At 40.0% G+C, this 27,559-nt stretch overlaps 1 protein-coding gene across 1 annotated transcript in view; it reads left to right on the top strand.

Annotated features, from left to right (window-relative positions):
* The window catches only part of LOC129852714 (polypeptide N-acetylgalactosaminyltransferase 18-like), an 89,351-nt gene extending 66,378 nt beyond the window's left edge, over positions 1–22,973 (top strand). Inside the window, exons 8-11 of the mRNA XM_055918336.1 lie at positions 2,725–2,862; positions 4,914–5,009; positions 18,236–18,400; positions 22,268–22,973. Coding sequence (XP_055774311.1) covers positions 2,725–2,862; positions 4,914–5,009; positions 18,236–18,400; positions 22,268–22,414 — 546 coding nt within the window. The 3' untranslated portion in view covers positions 22,415–22,973. The remainder of the gene's footprint in view (positions 1–2,724; positions 2,863–4,913; positions 5,010–18,235; positions 18,401–22,267) is intronic.
* Positions 22,974–27,559: the final 4,586 nt, after the last annotated feature.

Genomic DNA, 27,559 nt, shown 5'->3' with positions numbered 1-27,559 from the left:
CTGACATTTAATCCTAGTAAAAAATGTCCTGTTTTAGGTCAGTTAGGATCATTACTTTTATTTTGAGAATGTGAAATGTCAGAATAATAGTGGAGAGAATTATTTATTTTATTTCTTTCATCACATTCCCAGTGGGTCAGAAATGTACATACACTCAATTAGTAGCATTGCCTTTAAATTGTTTAATTACTTGTGTCAAACGTTTTGGGTAGCCTTCCACAAGCTTCCCACAATAAGTTGGGTGAATTTTGACCCATTCCTCCTGACAGAGCTGGTGTAACTGAGTCAGGTTTGTAGGCCTCCTTGCTCTCACATGCTTTTTCAGTTCTGCCCACACATTTTCTATAGGATTGAGGTCAGGGCTTTGAGATGGCCACTCCAATACCTTGACTTTGTTGTCCTTAAGCCATTTTGCCACAACTTTGGAAGTATGCTTGGGGTCATTGTCCATTTGGAAGACCCATTTGCGACCAAGCTTTAACTTCCTGACTGATGTCTTGAGATGTTGCTTCAATATATCCACATAATTTCCCTGCCTCATGATGCCATCTATTTTGTGAAGTGCACCAGTCCGTCCTGCAGCAAAGCACCTCCACAACATGATGCTGCCACCCACTTGCTTCATGGTTGGGATGGTGTTCTTCGGCTTGCAAGCCTCCCCCTTTTTTCTCCAACAATGGTCATTATGGCCAAACAGTTCTATTTGTGTTTCATCAGACCAGAGAACATTTCTCCAAAAAGTATGATCTTTGTCCCCATGTGCAGTTGCAAACCGTAGTCTGTCTTTTTTTATGGCAGTTTTAGAGCAGTGGCTTCTTCCTTGCTGAGTGGCCTTTCAGGTTATATCGATATAGGACTCGTTCTACTGTGGATATAGATACTTTTGTACCCGTTTCCTCCAGCATCTTCACAAGGTCCTTTGCTGCTGTTCTGGGATTGATTTGTACGTTTCGCACCAAAATACGTTCTTCTCTAGGAGACAGAACACGTCTCCTTCCTGAGCGGTATGACTGCTGTGTGGTCCCATGGTGTTTGTACTTGTGTACTATTGTTTGTGCAGATGAACGTGGTACCTTCAGGCATTTGGAAATTGCTCCCAAGGATGAACCAGACTTGTGGAGGTCTACAATTTTTTTTCTGAGGTCTTGGCTGATTTCTTTTGATTTTCCCATGTCAAGAAAAGAGGCACTGAGTTTGAAGGTAGGCCTTGAAATACATCCACAGGTACACCTCCAATTGACTCAAATGATGTCAATTGACTCAAATGATGTCAATTAGCCTATCAGAAGATTCTAAAGCCATGACTTCCTTTTCTGGAATTTTCCAAGCTGTTTAAAGGCACAGTCAACTTGGTGTATGTAAACTTTTGACCCACTGGAATTGTGATACAGTGAATTATAAGTGAAATAATCTGTCTGTAAACAATTGTTGGAAAAATTACTTAGATGTCCTAACCGACTTGCCAAAACTATAGTTTGTTAACAAGACAATTGTGGAGTGGTTGAAAAACAAGTTTTAATGACTACCACCTAGGTGTATGTAGACTTCCAATTTCAACTGTGTGTGTATATATATATATATATATATATATATATATATATATATATATATATATATATATATGTATGTATGTATGTATGTATGTATGTATGTATGTATGTATGTATGTATGTATGTATGTATGTATGTATGTATGTATGTATGTATGTATATATATATATATATATATATATATATGTATATATGTATATATGTATATATGTATATATATATATATATATATATATATATATATATATATATATATATATATATATATATATATATATATATATATATATATATATATATATATATGTATATATGTATATATATATATATATATATATATATATATATATATATATATATATATATATATATATATATATATATATATATATATATATATATATATGTATATGTAGATGTTGTAATACATTAGCAGGGATTCCTGGTGTTTCTTTGAACAAAGGCTGAGTTGATTAGATGCTTAATAGTTTTCCTGTTTACATAATTGTGAGTATTAGTGCAAACTCCTTTCAAATAGATGAGCATCAGCAGGCAAATCTCTAAATTGATATCGATACACTGAGTTCTGCTATTCTACTCAACAAGCTTGGAGGGAAATTTGGCCTCAGGATTAGCCTCATGAATTTATTATGTCCAAACGTATTAGAAACCTATTCCATTTCAAGTTAGAGCTGTTGCTGTTTTGTCTATTAGACTCTCGTTGGTCTGTTTATTGTATCTCAGAAGGATGCAAGTTGCTTCAATTTCAGTTGATGTTGGATCTATCAGGTCTGCTTCAGCTTTTAAGTTTGTCAGCGCTGCAGCAATTAAGATAATTGGGATAGAGTGGACAGGAGCGGCAGCTTGCTGCAGAAGGAAGGCTGGGCCAGAGTGTGGCTGTTGCAGCGTGAGGACTCAGAGGAAATGGCAGATGATGTTAAATGATGTCAGTCACTTAGTCCTGCGGTTCTTTATACAAGGAACATGAAAGGCTCGCAGGAGTTATGTCACATTGCCTCTCTGAAATCAGGGAAACTGGGAATCTGATTCCTTTTTCCACCTAAGAGCTTGGCACATATACCCTTTTCTATGCATGATATCTTTATGCATTTGTATCTTTACAGCAATCACGGTCAAACTGTTTATCTCTGTGTTGTGTGTGTGTGTGTGTAGGACTCAGGAATAGACATTGGAGATATCTCTGAGAGGAAGGCCCTTAGGAAGAGGCTCCAGTGTAAGACTTTTCGGTGGTACCTGGTCAACATCTACCCAGAGATGAGGATGTACACAGACACCATTGCGTATGGAGTGGTAAGCAACATGCCCTCTGCAAAAAATGGAAATGCTATGTCAAGTAAAGCCTCCACAGAATAAACCATGCGGTCCATGCCTGAACAAATAATCATAATCCATTGAGTTACGGTTTGGATGACTGCAGTTAGGAATACTTTCATTTCACAGAGAGATGCATTTCTGCGGCAGCTTGGCTCTAAAACACGTGGACATGCCTACCATAGCCTCAGTCTTTGTGTGCACTGCCAGGGTTGGCACGCTTAAGCTTGGGCAATGTGGGCATGATGTGGAAAAGGTGCAGGAACTCAGACTCCGGGAGAAGACAGAAGACTTGCTGGAGATTATACAGTACACAAACCTGCCCAAGTGCTAAAGCTTTATTTTTCCAGTCTACTCAGAGGAATCTGTCCATTGTGTATGCACATTGAGTAGAGTCTATTGTTTTCACACACATACAGTAAGTGACAAACCATTGTATAGTATGCACATACACTGAGTATATAAAACATTAAGAACACCTGCTCTTTCCATGACATAGACTGACCAGGTGAATCCAGGCGAAAGCTATGATCCCTTATTGATGTCACTTGTTAAATCCACTTCAATCAGTGCAGATGAACAGGATGAGACAGGTAAAAGAAGGATTTTTAAGCCTTGAGATGGATTGTGTGTGCATGCCATTCAGAGGATGAATGGGCAAGACAAAATATTTAAGTGCCTTTGAACGGGGTATGGTAGTAGGTGCCAGGTTCACCGGTTTGTGTCAAGAACTGCAACGCTGCTGGATTTTTGACGCTCAACAGTTTCCTGTGTGTATCAAGAATGTTCCACCACCCAAAGGTTATACCATTGAGTATGCACATATTGTTGTGCAGTGGTGGGGCTGGTGAGCAGAGCTTGGTTTGTCACCTCCTCTCACAGAGATCTGCCTGTGTGGCCAAATGGAATTCTCAGCAATGCTAGACAAATGTTTCTGAATTTGTATTCGGGCCATGAGGGCACGCTGGCAGTATTTATATTAGCAATTCATGTTCAACACAAACAGCTTTATTTCTGTGTGGCCACAGTGCATCAGTTCAATATGCCTGAATCTACAGTGACACACCCAAAAAGCAGTCTCATTGGAGTACGGGCTTCATTTCATGGTTGGTTTCTTTCTCTGTATTTCCATATTATTATGAAAGGTAGTAAGATGCAGAGAGGAAAATAGGTCAGCCTTATTAAAATTAATTCAAGTAGTAAGTGGGTTCAAAAATAGAATGTCCTCATTACTCTGCATTTGCTAGGTGCATTTTATGAACTTGTCAATCATTTTTGTCAGAGAATTCATTATCTAGAATGCAGACTTTGTTCAGCACAGCATTTGAGGTCAAATGTCATGCTACACCCCACACTGACAAGCAGCCCCAGGTTTTATTCACTCATGCATGAACCTTGCACGTTATAGTTTTTTCATTTCATGGAACCTGAGTGAAATGGTTAGATGTTGTCTGTCAGACTTTATTCCATCATGTTCAGTCCCTGAAGAGTATCCCAGGTGCTGCCTGGCGTTTTAATGATCAGCTGACAGAATGAGACATATCCTGTGCCAGTGGGGAGTTGACAGGCACAGTCTCTGGCTGTGTCCTTGTAATGTCATATCCGTACCTAATCCTGTCCTCACGGAGAGCGAGGCAAACACATCTTAATCCGCCCAGCCACCAATCCCTGTCTCCAGAGTACCTCCCCTCTCCTCACACAAACCTGTTGACTAGATCTGTAAAATAAATACTGCTATATATTGAAATAACTGTGCAAACACAAGGCTTCATGTTTGGATTACAAGTCCCATTTATGTTCTATGTCATGTTGTTCTGCAAAGAACAGAAAAGTGTTCCCTCCATGTGTTGTTTTGAAGTTATACTGGAAACCTGCTTTCTGGTTTGATTGAATAGGGAGCTGTGATAGCAGGAATATTTGAATCATTTCAAGGTCTCATCGATTCTCTGTCACACAGCTAACCTCCCTGAACTAGCCGTTTGAGTGACATATCAAATTATGACTCCCTTTGTGATCATTTCCTCCCTCAGCTGAAGAACTCTCTGAAGAGTGACCTGTGTCTGGACCAGGGGCCGGACACCGACAACGTCCCCATCCTGTACCTCTGTCATGGGATGACACCTCAGGTTAGATCCCTCTCGAGCCCTCTTCAGCCCACGTCACTACATCATCATTTCTGTCTGTGTCAAATCTTCCACATGTGTAAAGCCCGCCTTTTCTTATCCCTCCTTTTGACCCTTTCTTATCTTGCATAAGGCTTATCAGTGAAATTCAGTCTATGACTCTGCTACAGTACAGTTGGTCCCTTTTTAAAGAGCTATTATTGTATGAAACATCTGTCTGGTCTCTTGTATGGCTTAGTAATGGCAGCACCCATCATGATCTACCAGCTGACAGGACTCCACTTATCATTCACCACACTGCCAAGGGTCCCCATCCACCATGGGCTTGATCTGTGAACTTCATCCTAAGCTGCATTTGTCTTGTATTGACAGAATGCAAAGTGGAATCCATTTGTAGATAGTTTCTACTTCAAAAGTGGCAAGTCTGCAGGAAGTAGTAAATTTACAGGAAGCTTTCTCAGAGATTAGACAAAACGTGTGTGTGTGTGTGTGTGTGTGTGTGTGTGTGTGTGTGTGTGTGTGTGTGTGTGTGTGTGTGTGTGTGTGTGTGTGTGTGTGTGTGTGTGTGTGTGTGTGTGTGTGTGTGTGTGTGTGTGTGTGTGTGTGTGTGTGTGTGTGTGTGTGTGTGTGTGTGTGTGTGTGTGTGTGTGTGTGTGTGTGTGTGTGTGTGTGTGTGTGTGAGAGAGGGATACATGCATACATACATATACTTTCCCGGTCTCCAGACAGGCATTAGCAGTTAATTCCAGGAAGCCACTACAGTGCTGTTGAGATGGAGAGCATCCCCTGACACTGTTTCTATCTGGGTCAAGCTGGCAGAATGATTCAGCACAACTGCTGTCTCTGCACTATCAGCCTCACCTTCTCTAACAATTGTCATAATGTTTTGAAAACTGAGATACCATGGACTATGTAAATGTTAAAACAAAAATTGAAACTCAAATAACTTTCCACAACGGCTACCTAGTTGTATATTTTTCTGCCATAAATATGCACAGCAGTCATTTCTTATTAGAGCTTTGGTTCTATTGTTTCTGAATAGACTTCTCAAGTTTGCAGAAGGTGAGATTTTAGCCCCAGGGTGAGTGTTTATACTTGCACATTCTAAAGTGGGCTAGCACCTTAGCCCAGGCCAACTGTAGCTGGCCCTGTTCCGGAGCAGGGTTAGTATCGACTTTTCGGGGCTAGCCCCAGAAAACACAGTGCCAAAATAGCCAGTGTGAAACAGGGTCAAGAACAACGCCTGGAATGCTCACTGTCTAATCACAAAAGCGGCACTGTCACTTAATTTACATATTCTTGTGATGATGCCTCTAATGCATTCTGCACATCATTTAGTAAATTCATACTATTTCAACCTTCCATCTAAGGGAAAAAATAAATAAATAAATACTTGGTTGCTATGCCAAAAAAAATGGTTGCTATGCAGGCTGGCTAATTCCTTCTCACTTAGCCAACTAAAGCTACAAACTCTACAGCTGGAAGGGCAGCATATGCTTAATTGTCTTTGCCTTTTTATAGGTTTTGTATTGACATTTAATTTGATATATCCATGATAGTAATATTGTTGCATTATTTGACCTGGATCATAAAAGTTATATTGATTTTTGTTCATGCACAGCATTCTCTGTGTAGACCTACAAGGGCAAGATCGAATTTCAAAATTAAAACATTATTTCCGAGGTTAGACAGGCAGACAGCAAGGTTTATACAAACCATCACTGTTGGAAATCAAATGATAGACTAGAAGCAAAAGGAAATCATGTGCTAATAAATGTCTTATTGCTTATAACATTGGTCGCATGTCATAGATATAATGTTGGTCGCATGTTGTTTGTCCGTTAGCCCAGGGCTTTGGAATACAAGTGTGAACCCTTAGCCCGGGGCTCACGCTTAGCCCTGGGTTAACAAATGCTTGTGTGAACACAGGCTAAGCCTAGCCCAGGGCCAGACTAGCCTGTGGTTTAGCTAGCCAGGGGCTAAGAACAATGCCTAGAGATTTTTGTGATCCTTAACCAGACTAGTATTTGTATTTTGTAATGACCCCAGTTGGTATTCACGTTATAATAAGGAATTCCCCTCGACCTATTGACCCCCATTGTAAGAGAGGCAACTTCGTCATCTATTTTAATTTCTTTTTTGTAATACATGAATAACAAAACATGCTGAAAAGCTGCTGTTTTGTTCAATGTACATGTAGCCAGGTCAAAAATAGAGCCTGCGAGAAGAGCACTGTGGCTTCAGGCTATTCGGTGTGGGAAATGTAGGGACGCGGTGTCCAAGTAGGCTACACGTAGCTATGTGTGTAGAAAATATTTAATCACAGGTAAGACGTTTAACTTGTTAACTACAGTCTGGTTGTAATTCCACTCACTACTTGTAGCTGTATAGTCTATTTGTTTGTGGTGTTGGTCTTGGCTAGCTTAATGTTTCGGTCGGTACCTAGCTAGCACTAGTGGCTGCTAGCACCGTCATTAAAAGGGGCTTGAGGGAAGTAGTGAGTACTTTTTCTAAGTAGTGAGAACACTAGAGAGCAGGCAATATTTAAAAGTAATCTTTAGACATGTTGTACTTTTCTTAAATGTAGTTTTGTAATTGACTAAAACAGACAACAAAACAAATTGTTTGAATAAGGTCAAGTTTTTGCCGTGAGCCAATGGGATCCAAACAAGATTAAAGCAATTACATCATACAGCACATTATTACACAACTACTCTACCACTATTATTCATATCGGATAGAAAACACTCGGAAGTTTCTAAAACTGTTTGAATGATGTCTGTGAGTATAACAGAACTCATATGGCAGCGAAAAACCTGAGAAAAAATCCAAACAGGAGGTGGGAATTCTGAGGTTCGTAGATTTTCAACACAGCCCCAATTGAACAAACCGTGGGACATGGATGACTTTGCACTTCCTACGGCTTCCACTAGATGTCAACAGTCTGTAGAACCTTGTCTGATGCCTCTACTGTGAAGTGGGGCCGAAGGAGACAGGAAATAGTCAGGTCTACCATGACCTGGCCATGCTCTGACCATGCGTGTTCACATGAGAGGGAGCTCTGTTCCATCGCATATCTGAAGTCAATGTAATTCTCTGGTTGGAACGTTACTGACGATTTATGTTAAAAACATTCTAAAGATTGATTCAATACATCGCTTGACATGTTTCTACTGACTGTTACGGAACTTTTTGACATTTTGTCAGATTTTAGTGAACGCGCTTTCTGACTTTGGATTTGTTTACCAAACACGCTAACAAAAATAGCTGTTTGGAAATAAATGATGGACATTACCGAACAAAACAAACATTTCTTGTGGGAGTGGGAGTCCTGGGAGTGCATTCCGACGAAGATCAGCGAAGGTAAGTGAAGATTTATAATGCTGTTTATGAGTTTTGTTGACTGCACAATTTGGCGGGTAACTGTATGGCTTCCTTTTGTGGCTGAACGCTGTTCTCAGATTATTGAATATAGTGCTTTTGCCGTAAAGCTTTTGAAATCTGACACAGCGGTTGCATTAAGAACAAGTATATCTTTAATTCTATGATGAGTATTTATGTTATTTGACGTGGCTCTCTGCAACTTCTCAGGATATTTTGGAGGCATTTCTGAACATGGCGCCAATGTAAACTGATGTTTTTGGATATAAATATTAACTTTATCGAACAAAACATATATGTATTGTGTAACATGAAGTCCTATGAGTGTCATCTGATGAAGATCATCAAAGATTAGTGATTCATTTTATCTCTTTCTGCTTTTTGTGACTCCTGTCTTTGGCTGGAAAATTGGCTGTTTTTCTGTGATTTTGCGGTGACCTAACATAATCGTTTGTGGTGCTTTCGCTGTAAAGCCTATTTAAAATTGGATACTTTAGTGGGATTAACAACAAGATTACATTTAAAATGGTATAAGATACATGTATGTTTGAGGAAATTTAATTATGAGATTTCTGTTGTTTGAATTTGGCGCCCTGCACTTTCACTGGCTGTTGTCATATTATCCCGATAACGGGATTGCAGCCATAAGAAGTTAAACAGCTTGGAAAATTCCAGAAAATTATGTCATGGCTTTAGAAGCTTCTGACAGGCTAATTGACATCATTTGAGTCAATTGGAGGTGTACCTGTGGATGCATTTCAAGGCCTACCTTCAAACTCAGTGCCTCTTTGCTTGACATCATGAGCAAATCAAAAGGAATCAGCCAAGACCTCAGAAAAACAATTGTAGACCTCCACAGGACTGGTTCATCCTTGGGAGCAATTTCCAAATGCCTGAAGGTACCACGTTCATCTGCACAAACAATAGTACGCAAGTATAAACACCATGGGACCACGCAGCCATCATAACGCTCAGGAAGGAGATGCGTTCTGTCTCCTAGAGATGAACGTACTTGGGTGCGAAAAGTGCAAATTAATCCCAGAACAACAGCAAAGGACCTTGTGAAGATGCTGGAGGAAACGGGTACAAAAGTATCTATATCCACAGTAAAACGAGTCCTGTATCGACATAACCTGAAAGACCGCTCAGCAAGGAAGAAGCCACTGTTCCAAAACCCCCATTTAAAAAAAAAAAAAAAAAAAAAAAAAAAAGTTTTTAAAAAGCCAGACTACAGTTTGCAACTGCACATGGGGACAAAGATTGCACTTTTTGGAGAAATGTCCTCTGGTCTGATGAAACAAAAATAATAGAACATTTTGGCCATAATGACCATTGTTATGTTTGGAGGAAAAGGGGGGAGGCTTGCAAGCTGAAGAATACCATCCCAACCCGTGAAGCACAGGGGTGGCAGCATCATGTTGTGGGGGTGCTTTCCTGCAGGAGGGACTGGTGCACTTCACAAAATAGATGGCATCATGAGGCAGGAAAATTGTGAATATATTGAAGCAACATCTCAAGACATCAGTCAGGAAGTTAAAGCTTGGTCGCAAATGGGTCTTCCAAATGGACAATGACACCAAGCATACTTCCAAAGTTGTGGCAAAATGGCTTAAGAACAACAAAGTCAAGGTATTGGGGGTGGCCATAACAAAGCCCTGACCTCAATCCTATAGAAAATGTGTGGGCAGAACTGAAAAGCATGTGCGAGCAAGGAGGCCTACAAACCTGACTCAGTTACACCAGCTCTGTCAGGAGGAATGGGACAAAATTCACCCAACTTATTGTGGGAAGCTTGTGGAAGGCTACCCAAAAAGTTAAACAATTTAAATGCAATGCCACCACCGACTAATTGAGTGTATGTAAACTTCTGACCCACTGGGAATGTGATGAAAGAAATAAAATCAGAAATAAATCGTTCTCTCTACTATTATTCTGACATTTCACATTCTAAAAATAAAGTGGTGATCCTAACTGACCTAAGACAGGGCATTTTTACTAGGATTAAATGTCAGGAATTGTGAAAAACTGAGTTTAAATATATTTGGCTAAGGTTTATGTGAACTTCCGACTTCAACTGTATCTACAATACAAAATGTATAATACCACAATACAACAAAATTACAACGTTACAGTTTACTTGTGTAGAGTGCAGTGCGTGTGTTAGTTTTATCAGTTTTGTTTATTCGATTTTACTACTTGCTTGAGTTACTTGATGTGGAATAGAGTTCCATGTAGTTATTACTCTATGTAGTACTGTTTGTTTCCCAGAGTCTGTTCTGGACTTGGATACTGTGAAGAGACCCTTGGTTCCATGTCTTGTGGGGTATGTATGGGTGTCTGAGCTATGTGCTAGTCATTTAAACAGATAGCTCTGTGCTTTCAACTTGTCAATACCTCCCACAAAGACAAGTAGTGATGCAGTCAATCTCTCCACTACTTTGAGCCAGGAGAGATTGACATGCATGTCATTGATGTTAGCTCTCCGTGAACACGAAAGGGCTAGCCGTGCTGCTCTGTTCCGGGCCAACTGTAATTTGCCTATTTCCCTCTGTGGAACTTGACTCTATGACTGGGTAGTAGTCCAGGTGCGATAAAACTAGGGCCTGTAGGACTTGTTTTGTTGATAGCAATGTCAAGAAAGCAGAGCAGCTCTTTATTACAGACAGACCTCTCCCCATCTTAGCTACCATTGCATGAATATGTTTTGACCATGACAGTTTACAATCCAGGGTTACACCAAGCAGTTTAGTCTCTTCAAGTTGCTCAATTTCCCCATTATTCATTACAAGATATAGTTGAGGTTTAGGGTTTAGTCAATGATTTGTCCCAAATACAATGCTTTAAAAAAAATATATATATATTAATGACTAGCGTATTACTTGCCACCCATTCTAAAACTGTCTGCAGCTCTTTGTTAAGTGTTGCAATGATTTCACTTGCTGTGGTATCTGATGTGTATAATGTTCTGTCATCAGCATACACGGACACACAGGCTTTACTCTGTGCCTGTGGCAGGTCATTAGTGGAAATAGAAAAAGGTACGGTAAGTGGCCTAGACAGCTGCCCTGGGGTATTCGCGACTCTACCTGGACTATATTGGAGAAGCTTCCATTAAAGATGATGTAAAGCCATAACACATACAGTACCAGTCAAAAGTTTGGACACACCTACTGATTTAAAGGGTTTTCTTTATTTTTACTATTTTCTACATTGTAGAATAGTAGTGAAGAAATCAAAACTATGAAATAACACATGTAATCATGTAGTATTAAAAAAAAGTGTTAAACAAATCAAAGTATATTTTAGATTCTTCAAAGTAGCCACCCTTTGCCTTGACAGCTTTGCACACGCTTGGCGTTCTCTCAACCAGTTTAGCCTGGAATGCTTTTGCAACAGGAATTCCCACATATGCTGAGTACTTGTTCGTTGCTTTTCCTGCAGTCCAACTCATCCCAAACCATCTCAATTGGGTTGAGGTCGGGTGATTGTGGAGGCCAGGTCATCTGATGAAGGACTCCATCACTCCCCTTCTTGGTCAAATAGCCCTTACACAGCTTGGAGGTGTGTACAGCTGGTGCTCTCATGCATGCTTCAGTGTTACTTGGCTTGAAACGAGCATAAAAGGCATTTAGCCTGTCTGGTGGGCTCGAGTCACTGAGCAGCTCGTGGCTGGGTTTCCCTTTTGTAATCCGTAATAGTTTGAAAGCCCTACCACATCCGACGAGCGTCAGAGCCGGTGTGTTAGGATTCAATCTTAGTCCTGTGTTCACTTTTTGCGTGTTTGATGGTTCGTCTGAGGGCATAGCAGGATTTCTTATAAGTGCCCGGATTAGTGTCCCACTCCTTGGAAGCGGCAGCTCTAGCCTTTAGCTCGGTGCGGATGTTGCCTGTAATCCATGGCTTCTGGTTGGGATATGTACAGTTGAAGTCAGTTTACATACACCTAGGATGGAGTCATTAAATCTCGTTTTCAACCACTCCACACATTTCTTGTTAACAAACTATGGTTTTGGGAAGACAGTTAGGACATCTACTTTGTGCATGAAAAAATACATTTTTCCAACAATTGTTTCCAGACAGATTATTTCACTTATAATTCACAGCATCACAATTCCAGTGGGTCAGAAGTTTACATACACTAAGTTGACTGTGCCTTTAAACAGCTTGGAAAATTCCAGAAAATCATGTCATGGCTTTAGAAGCTTCTGATAGGCTAATTGACATAATTTGAGTCAATTGGAGGTGTACCTGTGGATGCATTTCAAGGCCTACCTTCAAACTCAGTGCCTCTTTGCTTGACATCATGAGAAAATCAAAAGGAATCAGCCAAGACCTCAAAGAAAATTGTAGACCTCCACAGGACTGGTTCATCCTTGGGAGCAACTTCCAAATGCCTGAAGGTACCACATTCATCTGTACAAACAATAGTACGCAAGTATAAACACCATGGGACCACGCAGCCATCATACCGCTCAGGAAGGAGACGCATTCTGTCTTCTAGAGATGAACATATTTTGGTGCGAAAAGTGCAAATCAATCCCAGAACAACAGCAAAGGACCTTGTGACGATGCTGGAGGAAACGGGTACAAAAGTATCTATATCCATAGTAAAACGAGTCGTATATCGACATAACCTGAAAGGCCGCTCAACAAGGAAGAAGCCACTGCTCCAAGACCGCCATAAAAAAGCCAGACGACAGTTTGCAACTGCACATGGGGACAAAGATCGTACTTTTTGGAGAAATGTCCTCTGGTCTGTTGAAACAAAAACAGAACTGTTTGGCCATAATGACCGGAAAAGGGGAGATGCTTGCAAGCTGAAGAACACCATCCCAACTTTGAAGCACGGGGGTGGCAGCATCATGTTGTGGAGGTGCTTTGCAGTAGGAGGGACTGGTGCACTTCACAAAATAGATGGCATCATGGGGGCAGGGAAATGATGTGGATATATTGAAGCAACATCTCAAGACATCAGTCAGGAAGTTAAAGCTTGGTCGGAAATGGGTCTTCCAAATGGACAATGGCCCCAATTTATACTACCAAAGTTGTGGCAAAATGGCTGAAGATCATCAAAGTCAAGGTATTGGAGTGGCCATCACAAAGCCCTGACCTCAATCCTATAGAACATTTGTGGACAGAACTGAAAAAGCGTGTGTGAGCAAGGAGGCCTACAAACCTGACTCAGTTACACCAGCTCTGTCAGGAGGAATGGGCCAAAATTCACCCAACCTATTGTGGGAAGCTTGTGGAAGGCTATCCATAATGTTTGACCCAAGTTACACTCAATTAGTAGCATTGCCTTTAAATTGTTTGTAAACTTCTGACCCACTGGGAATGTGATGAAATAAATAAATCATTCTCTCTACTATTATTCTGACATTTCACATTCTTAAATAAAGTGGTGATCCTGACTGACCTAAGACAAGGAATTTTTACTAGGATTAGTGAAACACTATATTAGGCCCAAACGTTGTTTTTCTTAGATATGGCTACTATGAACACTACATCCAGTTTAGAGCAGATTTCTGTAAATACCCTGGTAGGTTGACTGATAGCCTGAACCAGGTTGCAGGCACTGGTTACAGTTTGAAGCTTTTTTTTGAGTGGACAGCTTGGTGAAAGTTAATATTTAGGTCACCCAGAAAATATCTCTGTTGATATCACACATATTATCCAGATACTGACTGTTAGTACTTAGTGATCTATAGCAACTTCCCACAAGAATAGGCATTAGGTGAGGCAAGTGTAGCTGTAGCCATATTACTTCAACAAACAGCATTTGAAATGAGTCTCTAAGTTTTAAAGGAATATGACTCTAAATATAAACAGCAACACCTCCCCCATTGGTATTCCTGCCTCTTCTGTATATTTTCTAGCCAAGTATTGCTACCACTGTCATCAAAGGAATTATCTAAGTGAGTTTCAGAGATAGCCAGTGTATTAATGTTTTCTGTTACTAGCAAGGTATTGATTTCATCAACCTTGTTTCTTTGGCTACATACAGTATGGTAAAGTGGGCTATTTTCAACACTTTTCTGTTTTGCGTTATTGTTTTCATTGCTTTACTGGGAGGATTACCAGAGGTAGACATGACTGATATTTATATTTGAGCTGATAGTGCAGGTGAACTGCTCACAGTGGGCTTCTTACTAGAGAAAACCGTATCAGTGCTAACAGTATAACTCGGGTTCATAGGCGCATGATTACTGCTGACTATTGCTGTCAGATTGACGGAGGAATTCAGGGGAGTTAGAGGTACATAAATTAGGTTACTTACATTAAGACTGATAACTTTCTTGGGAAACTGTACATTTGCAGCAGCACTACGACATCTCAGCAACACAATGGTAGGGATTATCTGAGCAGGGCTTGGGTCACTGCTAAATCATTGTCTCAACGCAGCCTTGAAATGGGAGGACAGGGTCCAAGCACCAAGATGATTTGGATGGACTCCGGCATTCCTGTAGAGTATATTCTGTTTCCAAAAGGTGTCAACGATATCAATAAAAGTTATACCAACAGAGCTACAGTAATCTTTTAGCCAGATGTGTAGTAAAAAGTGGTCTAATTCTTGAAAGGGAAGCTAAAAGTTGCATCCACTATCATCCTTGCCTATTCAAACATCTCCATGGTAGACAATTCACACTCATTGCACCTGTATTGATTTTTATGCTGGTTTACAAATTAAAGCTCTGGAGGAATCTCCTGTGATCTATTACAAGAAAGAAAGCCAGTCGGAGCTGATCTTTCCCAAGATGCCTTGCACACTTTTCTTAACAAATAACTCCAGAGAAAACATGACACCAAATCTCACATCTTGAGAGCAGGCTAATTTAAGAACTCATTAATGTTAGAAATCTGTTCAAATGTCTCTGTTGAATAGTTGTCGGGTTACAGTGCTGTTACTCCTTTTAGAATCCGTTTTAATTTCCCACCACTACAGATGCCGTTTTCTTCCTGCTTTACCTCCCACTGATGGTAGGGGACTGAATGATAGTTTACATTTTTTTGTTATAATATTTTATTTTCCCTTTTTAAAAATATATATTTTTTAACAAACGTATACATACGATCATCAACTTAGACACACACAAACAATGGCTCCATCTTATCTATCGAGATCCGCATGCTCACACCCCCATCCCTAATGCCTGCATTATTGTTTGCCTAATGGCCTTAAATTGTACCAATTAGTTTTTCTTGGTCACCCATGCTATTTCAATAATAAATGTTTATTTATTTTCCATTGTGTCAAAGATGGCAGATTGATTGACTTCCAAGTTTATGTTTTCAAGATGAGTGATTAGAAAATGATCGTCCAGTAAAGAACCTTAAGGCCCGCAAACTGTTTCTGCTCCCAATTCACCGCTTTATGGACTACGTTTCGATCCAAAACAGATATTCGTCAGGTCAAGCAGACTGAGTCCTCACATCCCAAAATATACACATTTCACCTCACATGACCATTACGCACATGGTGGGTGTGAACCATTAAATTCACTTTCGCACATAGGTACTGTACATATGGTCATAAAGTATTATATGCATACAAAAGGGTCCAAGTTAAAACCTAGGCAACAGTAATGAGATTACGTTGGAAACTGTTGGAATAACCGCGCATTTAACCAATACACGCGGAACGCGCAGTGGCCATAGATATAATTAGTGACCTATTTCAAAAACAACTTGTGTACCTCTAATAATTTAATATCAGTAGTTACAAAAAATCTAATATGTACAAAATGACCAATATGAGTCCAATATGGTAGGACAAATCAACGTGACATTCATGTAAGTAAAGGTCTGATATCAAACTCTTGGTTCAGACCTTTAGGAGACATGGCCGACAAATAGTGAGTCCAATACAATTCTCTTCATAGTAATAGATTATCACTATCTCCCCCCCGCCCCCCTCCTAAGAGTCTTAACATGTTCGATACCAATGTATTTCAGTACTCCATGAAATCCACAGCGGTCCTTGCGGTTTCTCTGATCAAGAGTCCTGATATTACTCTTGTGTTCTGCTATCCTTGTTTCAAATTTTTGGTGGAACACGTAATGATGCCCTTGATCTTAATGGCCTTGGTCATGATATGTGATTGAACATTGTGCATTGCTCGTAAAGTTACACTGGGTACATCGGCAACATCTGTAATTACCGTCCAGCACATTGTCTAGGAAGGTGCTACGTGGCACCGGTGGAAGATCAGACGCCACCACCATTCGACTGTTGTTGGGGGAGCGTCGAAAGACTAGGGGGTTCTAAAAAAATTATTTTCCAGTTGTGAATCAGGGCTCAAAATGTGCCAGTGTTTTTTTATGATATGGTCAAACTGTTTGCCAAGTGGGGAGTATTGAAGGAAACTCTGAACTCGTTGGTCAGGGGGGGGCGGGGTGATTTGGGTGTGAGGATGTCATTTTGGGTCATTTTTTTTATCATCCCTTGCGTCATGCAGCCATTCCTCTGGGCAACCCTGTTGTCTGAAAAGCTCATCCAGACAGTCGTTTGTCATAGTCACTCTGTACTACAGATCCTGCGTATGCAAATTTATTGGATGATAGGGATGTCAGCACTGTCTGTTTGACCTGACGAAGATCCGTTTTGGATCAAAGCGGTGAATTATTTGAAACTATCCACATTTGTCAGTGCAAAATTACTTTGAAATTCTGTCATGGAAATAAATGTATTTCCTGTTACCAAGTCATTTACCGTTTCTCTGCCTTCAGTTTTCCATGTGGGCCTATTTTTCAATGAATTCTGAAAAGCTATCCAAGGATTGTTCCATAAGGTTGTGTTTCTAGAGAGTGATATTGGTTCTTGTAAAATGTTTCATTTTCTTCCATATCGTTATAGTGTTCTTATCTTTGAAGTTGTTAATGTTCTTAGCTTTATCCTTTGAAAATAGACAAGTAAAAAATATTCTGGAGATAAGCATGTGCATCTTCAATATGTACCCATTGTTCCTCTTTAGTGCATTTAACTATATGTGGCAAGTAAAAGCCTTGGGTGGCGAGTTGATATAATTCCGAGTCTGGAAGGTTAAAACCACCCTCGGACTTAGGAAGAGGTAACACTTTTTAATTTTTATTCTATGACCGAGTATACTTTTTTAAAGAATGTCGGTGGTGGGGTAATTGGTATTACCGAAAATAAATACAAAAATTTTGGCAGCCATGTCATTCTATAGAGATGTATTCTACCTGTAAGATTGATGGGATAGTTTTCAAGGTGACATAGTGTATTTATGACAACTGTTTGCGAGCAACAAGGTAGCAGTAAAGCCCTCCTAATGTAACCCTGTGCTACCTATCCCCACCCCTATCCAGCTGTGATGTCCTCCCACCCATCCAGCTCTAACATTCCCCTGCCTCTCCCAGGGTTCTAGCTACCTCACGTGCAGACAAGCCTCCTCATCCCTCATATGCACGGTGATAGTCAGAGCACAGATGTAGCTGCCATCTGTAGCACACACAACTAACTCAGTTCAAACAGATGCTTTTTCCTGCCGCTGGTGTTTTACCAGCTAAATATGGGCACTCAAGTGCCCTTGGAAAATACGGGCTGGAAGGACCGCATCAGAGAGTGCAATTAGAAGTGTTTGGGTTTAGCTGGTCGACTTGAATTGTTGATGGAGTGCGCACCTCTCCATAAACAATAAGCCATTTCCCACATTGTGCCATTTCCTGCCCTGTGTTTCAGTCCAGTGAGGTTAGCTGCATGAATAGACATGCCATATGGGTGATGTAAGTCCTAGTGAAAAGCCTAAAACAAATCAACATTTTGTGAAATGCTTGAATGCCTTCCAGCTATGTAGCGTATGTATGTGCTGTCTCTTCTGTCATTCCAGAATGTGTACTACACCAGCACTCAGCAGTTACATGTAGGGGTGCTCAGTCCCACCATCGATGACGATGACAACAAGTGCCTGGTGGATGTGAACAGCCGACCGCGCCTCATCGAGTGTAGCTACGCCACAGCCAAGCGCATGAAGCTCCACTGGCTATTTACTCAGGTAAGAAACCATACAGACCTGACCAACACACTCAGACTGCTCACTGAATATAGACCAGCAAGCAATAGAAAATGGCAGGTCAATGATCTAAATTACTACTTTGTTGCAAGGGAGTTGGACCATTAGTAAATGTGGCACAAGTGGACGTAAATATCTTGGGTACATTTTAGGGTGTAATATTCACAGAAGTCCATGGCTCAGTTGCTCAGTGTGGTTGGGTTGGTCTCATTAAGGAGTGTCACAGGAATAAGAGTTTTACGGTCCACAGACCTCTCCACATTCCTCCAAACCATTTATACATGAACAGTAAATACATCATAATGACTCTCTCTGTCTTCATTATTGGACTGGCTCACTGAGCACAGTGGCCTGTAATGAGGGCCACATCAACATGGCCTGAAGAGTGCTTCACCCATCTGAAGTTTTGAAGGTGCAATTAAAACCGTTCTGATCATGTTCGGTGTCGTCATAACGTATGCACTCAAAATATCCACTCAATAGTGGGGTGCTAACCTTGAATTCAACTTCTAGGAATTGTGTTTACAGATAAAGATGTATTTTTTTTTCTCAATTGGTGGATCACTTATTTATTTTGGGTGGTTGCCCGCACAAGTTACAAACTTGTAGGTTCTGTACCTTATCCCCCCCAAAAATTATAAGGAGTGAGACATTGAAAACATACTATACAGTACTATGTACTGTATGTCAAATGCCTGAATTGGTTGAATCTCTAGCACTAAAACTCCTAAAAGTCAAGGTATTGTCAGTATTGGATTCAACCTATTTGCGTCTATAGTTTTGACATTAGTGTGATACCTTGTGAACTCACTGAGAAGGAAATCATGTTGTATGTTCCGTTCAAAGGTTTTTATTGAAATGCTGCCAAGCACGGTTTTACATCTTAATGCAATTTTTCTTTGATTATGTTGGAGAGATCATTGTTGATGGAATTGCGTCTAGAATGTACCGACCTGGTTTCACTCAAGTATAGGTAGCTCTGCGGTGTAAAATAATTGAAATGCTTCGTCTCACGTGTCACAGATCTACATGACTCTTCTGTAGGTGGTTTCTTGGTTTAGCATTGTATAATTTAAGAAGGAATGGAGTCAGACACCATGCATTATTGATCACATTTCTGCTAGACATAGTGTGAAATGTGTTTTACCTCAAAAGGAAGTAGGATGCATCGATACAACTCAAGCATAGGGTTGTACAGTGCTGTAGCGAGGAGGAATGTTCCTATTCCCATTCTAGCTTAAGTGTTACCACACTTAAATTCTACGAGGAGGAGAAGAGCAGCAATCAATTAATGTCTTTGTGGTTGAATGTGCCTTACAATTTTGTGACTTTTCTTCGCTTTAGAGCCTTATAGTGGAAATTCAACAAGTGAAATAATTGTGATGTATCTTAAGAAGCAGAAGGAAAGCAGTGGGTGTTTTTGTATTTGTAAAGGTTTTGTCAGCAGTTAAGGTGGCTGTAGCGTGGGCTGTAGTATGGAGACACAGAGGGTTTTGGTGTAAAGAGCCCTGCTTGGGAGACAGTCTTAACACGCTGATTAAACACATCTAATTAGCTTTCTGTTCATCCTCAGTGCTTTCACTGACTCGATGACGTCACCTTCCCAAGTGCTTCTGTTTTCTACTATCCTTTGTGCTTTTCTACTACATGGTGTATCTTCTACCTCTCATGTTGGCCTACCCACTGTAAATACGTCCTATCTCCTTATGTAACACAACACATAAACACATGCATGCACACACAGACTCCCAAACTGTTCACTCAAAAATAATCAATTAGATGAAAGAACACAGGAGAGTTGGTTAACCTTTCACTGCTGCTTGTGAACCCAGGGCCATTATCATTCTGGCTCGCTGGTTCACTCTCTATAGCAAATCAATATGTTGGTTTTGCAGCAGCCCACGGGATCAAGCACAGGACTGGTCCTCTGCCAGTACAGAATTCAACCTCAGGCCTCGTATTGTAATGCAGCCTCTCCTGGAGAGAACGCAGGCTTTTTAAGCACCCTGAAGGTTATAATGGTTATTGGTGTTTAAGATATTTTGATGTTGACTACCCAGATAGAGAAAGGCTGAGTAATGCTGATATTTGTTCTTGTGTGAAATTGTTCTGAAGTGTTCAGTGACTTCAACTGCCTCAGAAAATGTTTGCTATTTAGCCATGTATAGCCAAAACATCAGGTCAAGAACATTATGCCAAAGCCCCAGGGTAACTTGGCAGGCTTCCTGCTGCAAGATGGTAATCTTGCAAATATGAGTAGAATCAGTATGAAATTATGAATATTTTCTGTAAATAAATGCGTGTTTTACCAGTTTCGTAGATGCCTCGTAAATATTTCAGGAAGCGCCTCTGGCAAAGTATGATAATGACAGAATGAAAATGAATTTATTGTTTTATATTTTGAAACAACTTCAGATGTCTAAGCACAGTCTTAACAATTGATGAGCTGAAATAAATACCGCAGCAATGATAAGAAAAATGTACATGTACAACTTTTTTCATGACTTTTTGGTTCTACTGCATTGTGTAGCTCTATTTGTTTTCTTTGTCATATCTTATTTGCCGGTAATGTTGTTTTCCTTGGACTCATTCCAGGCTATATGCACCATGTGGCCAATGAGGTGTATCTAATGGCCGTTTTTTTTTCATTTGGTTGAACATATGGAATCCACCATGTTATATTTCATGCTACTGTACATCTGACAACCAGTACTACACGTGGAGATGTTGATTACTGATGAAAAACTATTAGTGAATATGTAAACTGTATCCGTCCCCCATGTATTTTACAGAATGCATTCAAGCAGATAATTGTTTCATTCCATAGCTTTTAGGCATGCAAGACCTGACAAGCACTCTTAACTAAATATACAGTATTCTATTCTAATGAAAACCTATCATATCCTGAGTCAGAGTGACATCAACTAGACTCTGTCATTTTGATTTATTCACTTTCAAATTAACCTGACCAAATCCTCAGTATGCTGTATGTGCAACAAAACATTAATGGCAAGTTGACAATGAGATTGCTTAGAGGTGGTTGTTGACTCCACGTATAAATATTAATCCCTCATAAAATGTCCTCTTAATTATTAATTGGTAAGTGCAAATCTTAAGGATGTGTATTGGTCTGAATTTCTGAACCTTAACATGCCCTAGCATCTTTCTTATTAGAGCATCTAATCTTGAACCAGAACGAAAGCCCATTTTAAAATGGTTGCCCTTCCAGTTTGAGTCGTCATTCTCCTGACTGAGAGGTGACGGGAGATTTTCTGATCGCAGGCCCTGAAATTACACATAGAGTGAATTTCTCTGATCTGTGCAGTGACTCCCATCGCACTGGTCCCAACAGTTGAGTCCAACCCAAAGCTTTAAGGCCTCCAATACATGTGAGAGATTCTCCGCTCTAAGAGATAGGAAAGAGAGATGAGATGATGAGACACTTCGAAGCAAACGATTCCTTAGGTGACAAAGATTGAGTTTTTTCCTGTAAGTGTGACGGTTGTTTTCTCAGGTGACGTGTGAAAATGTTTTCTTCTCATCTAATGCTGTCTTCTTCTGTTATCACATAACCTTGGCATTCCTACTGAGAGTGCTACTGAGTATAATGGTAGATAGTGTTGTTCTTGCTTCGTGAGCATTCTGATGCTATCTGGGAAGGCCCCAGTGCTGGCACCAAAGGGAAATCAGTGAAAAACAGAGCTGCGCGTGCTTGTTAAGATATACACATCAACCCCATCCATTAATTCATAGCGCTGTGGGGTTAAGGTGACACAGCAATCAACGACATGCACACCAATGATGCTGTTGCATCCCACTGTAATTTGATCTACCTGTTTTTCCTTTCAGGGAGGTTCCATTCAGAACAGGAAATCGAAGCGATGCCTTGAGCTGGTGGCCAGCAATGACAACGAGTTTGGGTACCAGCTGGCCCTTCAAAAATGCACTGGACAGAAATGGTCCATCACAAACACACTGCCTGGCAGTGCCCTATGATGGGCTCCTCTGAGAGAACACTGGATATACTGTAGCACACTGGACTGGGTGGGGTGCTTATTCTGTTGCTCCTCTGGACTTTCTGTTGTGGATAAAGGAGAATGGCGCATGGTTAATGAGTCATTGGAGCACCATGATGTCTTTTTGTTCACCAGTTGACATCACATGATAAATGTTAAACATTTTCTTTAGCGTATGGTTCAGCCATAGATGGTTGATATTGTGCATTATGAGATACTACAATGTTATGAAACATATTTTGTTAAGAGTGTAGTTGGTTTTCTGTTGACTTGAAGGTTGTACTGGTTCTATATGTTCATTGTTGTACTTGGTAAATAACTGCTACTGTGTAGCAAGCATTACGAAAAGTTCTCTGCTGTTTTCTTTTCTTCTAGTGTCTCAGGTTTGTAGGATAAGTTTATTATGCGATTAAGCTGTACAGTTTTGGGGAATTGCCAACATGTTGGAATATATATATGGAAATAATATACTATTTTCTAAGTGTAAATATTCAAAATATTTATAATATATGCCAGTAAAAGTACTGATGCTATATGAATGTGTTGTAGAGTGTTTTTTTCCCCAATGGTACAATGTTGAGTGTGCCCTTTCCATGTAAACCGCCACCAGCTGTCCCGTATGTGCGTCTGTCCCATGTGACACAAGGCAAATGTCATGTTATCAAAATGAATGTGTGTCTTTCCCCTTACGCTCATGCCTTTTAAGGTTATAGCTCTCTCAACATACAGAAGTTAATCGTTTATGTTCACTTTTTAATGGATGCGGATTACACAAATTATATTAATGATCACATACAGATGTAGGATCTTTTTTTGATTACTCTTTTGTTGCTGAGCAGCAGGAACTTGTAGTGTATTCAAGGTTTAAAAAGTATTCTACAGTGTCAAATTTCCACTTTAAAATGTCAGACTTGATTTGCCCTAATGAAAAATTATCCACATAATAATTCACATTTCCTGTTGCTGCAGGATTATTTTCAAAATAATATTGTATACTCCTTTTATGGTTTTGTGCAATAATGTATCAAAAACATTTTGCGAGCACACACACACACACACACACACACACACACACACACACACACATACTGTACACACATACACACAAGGAGAAATTGGAGAAATTACATCTAGTCAGTTTCTCAGAGTGATATCAGTAGAAGCAGACACCAGTCTAGAATCAGGGCTTGTTTCTGTCGAAGCCTTTCTATTCTGACTGTTGTGTGTACCAGGGGAGGAGAGGAGTGGCACATTCGGTTTTCAACATGCCAGTCCTCATTAACATCCACATTCATGCCGGGCCAGGGGAGGCGTGCCATTAAATATACATGTAAACCCACTTTCATCAGAGCTTCCTTCACCAACAGATTTAAATCAGGAAAATATTTTTGGGAGTTCTCAAATTCAAAAAGGAATGGATTTTCCAAAGGTTGCGAACTGATATGCACAAACCTCATATGTGGAAAACCATATTCATCATCTCAAATTTTGCCACAGTAGTTGTATTGCTCTAAATTCATAAAATAATGCAGAACCACATACAGTGAACTCTTCAAACAAATCTCACGTTCAGCGAGATATTCAAATCTTGGCATTGAGTTATTTATGACACTGCAGCTCTTGTTAACACATACAGTTTTTGCATAATGTTAATCGTGAATCTTTAAAACCTTTCAGATGAGCATAATGATGGGATAGCACCTGCTTTGAAATGTCCTCTTCATACTGACAGTAAAAGCATTATGATTCACATACCGTTTCAGGAATTAAAGCCAAAGAAATGTAAGTGTGATTTACATGACAACATGGACCTGTTCAATCAATCCCAGTAACAGCGATTCTAAGATGACTAAAAACCATGTGCATCATATGAGAAATAGAATTACATTTTATATATTTTTTACAGATATTATACAAACTTTACATAAAGATACTGATTTCTTTCCTGGATATGTCACTGATTAATGACCATCTTGCTTTGACAACTGACATTTTTTTCCAATATCTGAAATGCGGGTTTGATGATTCCATGAATGGCATTGCTTCTTGTTTTTTTTATTTCATCTAAAAACAAGAGCTTTCTGAGAAATCTAGAATTCCTAACCCAAAAAAGCAGTGGTGTCTTTGGTCTGTGTGCGTGAGACGGTCCCATTACCCTTACCCACATTTATAATTCTGGTTTCTGCCTCTTGGGAGAAAGGCAATGAGAGAGCGCACCGCGATAATCATGCACACTTGCAGTTCCTGCTGCCTCTGACACAGCTGCAATAAAAAAAGAGTGAGAAGAGATATATTCTTGGCACAAAACAAGCCCACTATGATCGGGGGAATCAGAAAAGGTTTGGGTAGCAAATGGAGGGAGTCGGCGTCTTGTCTGAATTGAGAGTGAATAAATGTCCCACAGGACTCACTGGAGGAGAGAGTTTATCAGTTGTGGATCCTGCAGGTAAGATACAGGTGGCTAAGTGAAGATCCACCGCAGGAGGGCCCAGGAGATACGAGAGACATATTGGAACTTGGGCTAGCGATGGGGAGCCAACTTTCAATTGAAAATTCAATTAAATCTTGCTCAAAGTAAAGTCATTTGTCATCTCTATATTGCATATATATTTCAAGCCTGCTGAGCTGTAAAAGAGACGGATTTATAGTCAAATAGCTTTACACTGGTTTAGTGTGAACCTACATCCAACACATAGGGGCGGCAGCATAGCCTAGTGGTTAGAGCATTGGACTAGTAACCGAAAGGTTGCAAGATTGAATCCCTGAGCTGACAAGGTACAAATCTGTTGTTCTGCCGCTGAACAAGGCGCTGTTCCTAGGCCGTCATTGAAAATAAGAATTTGTTCTTAACTGACTTGCCTAGTAAAATTTAAAAGAAATTGTAAAATGTCCCTGTTTTCAAAATCTAAAGTGCAATTTATCCACACCGTCTCTTCGAGGATGTTTCATGTTGCCATACTGTAGTAACGCGGCTTAATTTAAGTCACCTTATTTTCAGATCCCAAGACATCACACCAGAGGTGAACATACAAACTCGACAAATCTACATGTCCTGCTGATACAAGATTCATCTCTGACCTTTTAATACTATGCTTGAATGCCTTGAGCTATGCACAGGAACTGACTAACAAACATCTTATAACTGCATATATTATGGTCTGTGTGTGGTACAAAAGGGACACGAGAAAAAAGAACATTCACGAGATGTGCTGTGTGCTATGCACTGATGGATAGCTTTCCGGAGGTTCACAAGTATTAAAAAGGCAACCACAATAGCATGCAGTACCATCAGCTTTTTTAGGTTAGGCCCCTTGTACATCTCAGACCAAACTCAAACCATATTTGAAGTGAATTCAAGCCATGCAACTCATCCATAAAAATCTCTGAAAGGATATTTTTTAGTCCTTTCCCATTTCCTCACTGTTTTGACAGTGCTCGTTTCGATTGAACATCCACTAATGCAATTTCAAAGCTCCTCCAAAGCAAATGTCAGCTGGGATGTCTGTCAGTAGATCGATACGTGTTATTGAAGCAGTCAGTGTTAGCTTCTCTTTTCCAGATAGAGCAATGAAGCTGAATAGTAAGGCTTTCTGTATTTGTCAAACTTCTGGATCATCACAGAGGCAGAAGGAGCCTTGATAAATCATCAGGCTCATTTCCTGTGCCTCACTTTCTTTATGCTTATGGATTACAGCAGTATCGTGGATGACAGTGTACATTTACACAAGGCACACATACAATATGTCTGTACACCTCAATAACTGCATAAGAACATTTGGTTGTATGACGGCGCCTGCAGGGACGGATTGTGCCATTGCCCAATGGAATGGTGTTTGAATTAAGAGTTCCAATCTTCTAAATAAAGGTTGGCTCATCTTTTTATACCAGTGCGTTTTGCTTTTGTTCTTTTGCCAAGTCTTACTGTATACATTTCTATAGTTATTGTACTCCAATTGCACCAAACTCTCCTGTGGACTGTTGTGAAATTACTTTTCTCTTGTATATAACCACACCCTCTGTTAAACTCTGCGTGAATAAATCAAGCTGTAAATTACCCAGGTATCTTGGCGTCATGAAGCAGACAGATTTGGAGCAAGTCTGCAAATGAATTCATTACATACTGAGAGGAGAGAGAACCTTTTGGAGAGTCAGCGTTTCTCTGTTCAGCATGAGCTCATCACTTGGAGAGACTATCCAGGGAGGCAATATAAAGAGTGAGTGGATCTTTATTGAAATAAATAGACATGCACACAGCTCAGAAAACCTCTCAACACAACCAAATATGAATTGCAATTAGTGTGTAGGAATATTTCATGCAAATTACCTTGAGATTTTGGTGCTGTACTGAATGTTTGATCTTAAAAAGTGCAATAAAATACGCTGACTTATATTCAAAATTAATCATAGAATAGAATATAGAATCACAGAATACCTTTCAAGTTGGAGTTCAATATTTCAATGGTGTTAACTTTACAGGGATAAAGACCCATTTTATGACCACCTGGTGGTGGACTTCTCTCGGCGGTGCACACAATACAATAAGCCCTAATCCCCTGTATATTGCAGTAGGAAACCCATCAATACTTCTGAATGGCCTTGTGACTCAGCTTCATAAAATACATTGCTTATGGCATTGAAACTCATAATGTGCTTCCTGGCGATACATATTGGGTTTAGAGTCCTAGTTTGCGCAATGATTTATAAATGTCTGAGTCATTTATAATTTTCAGGGTTTTAATGTCAACCTCATCCTTGAAGTCTGCAAAAACAAAAGCACGACCAGAAGCTTTCTGTTCCCCTGCCGTTCCTAGTTTAGTTAATATACTTTTTTTCAACATCTCAGTGCAACTTTGTTTTCTGTGCGCTTTACCGGTCTGTGTAATTAAATCTTCTACATATGAGAGATGAACTTCTCCTTTATAGGCAAGGTGGATCTTTTTATGTAGGCTACTGATCTTCCTCTAAAGTAAAATTTCATGCAATGACAATATTTATTTCTTTATCTACATCTCTGCCTTTGCATGATCAGTAACCTTCTCACTTGAGCTGTAATTCTTACAGTTAAAGACACTTTGACATGACCTAATTTATGAGCAGGTTAGCGTTTTTCATCATGAATCTTGTT

This window comes from Salvelinus fontinalis, chromosome 4 (genome assembly GCF_029448725.1).
Source record: "Salvelinus fontinalis isolate EN_2023a chromosome 4, ASM2944872v1, whole genome shotgun sequence".
Taxonomy (NCBI): domain Eukaryota; kingdom Metazoa; phylum Chordata; class Actinopteri; order Salmoniformes; family Salmonidae; genus Salvelinus; species Salvelinus fontinalis.
This window is presented reverse-complemented; position numbering and strand designations above follow the sequence as displayed.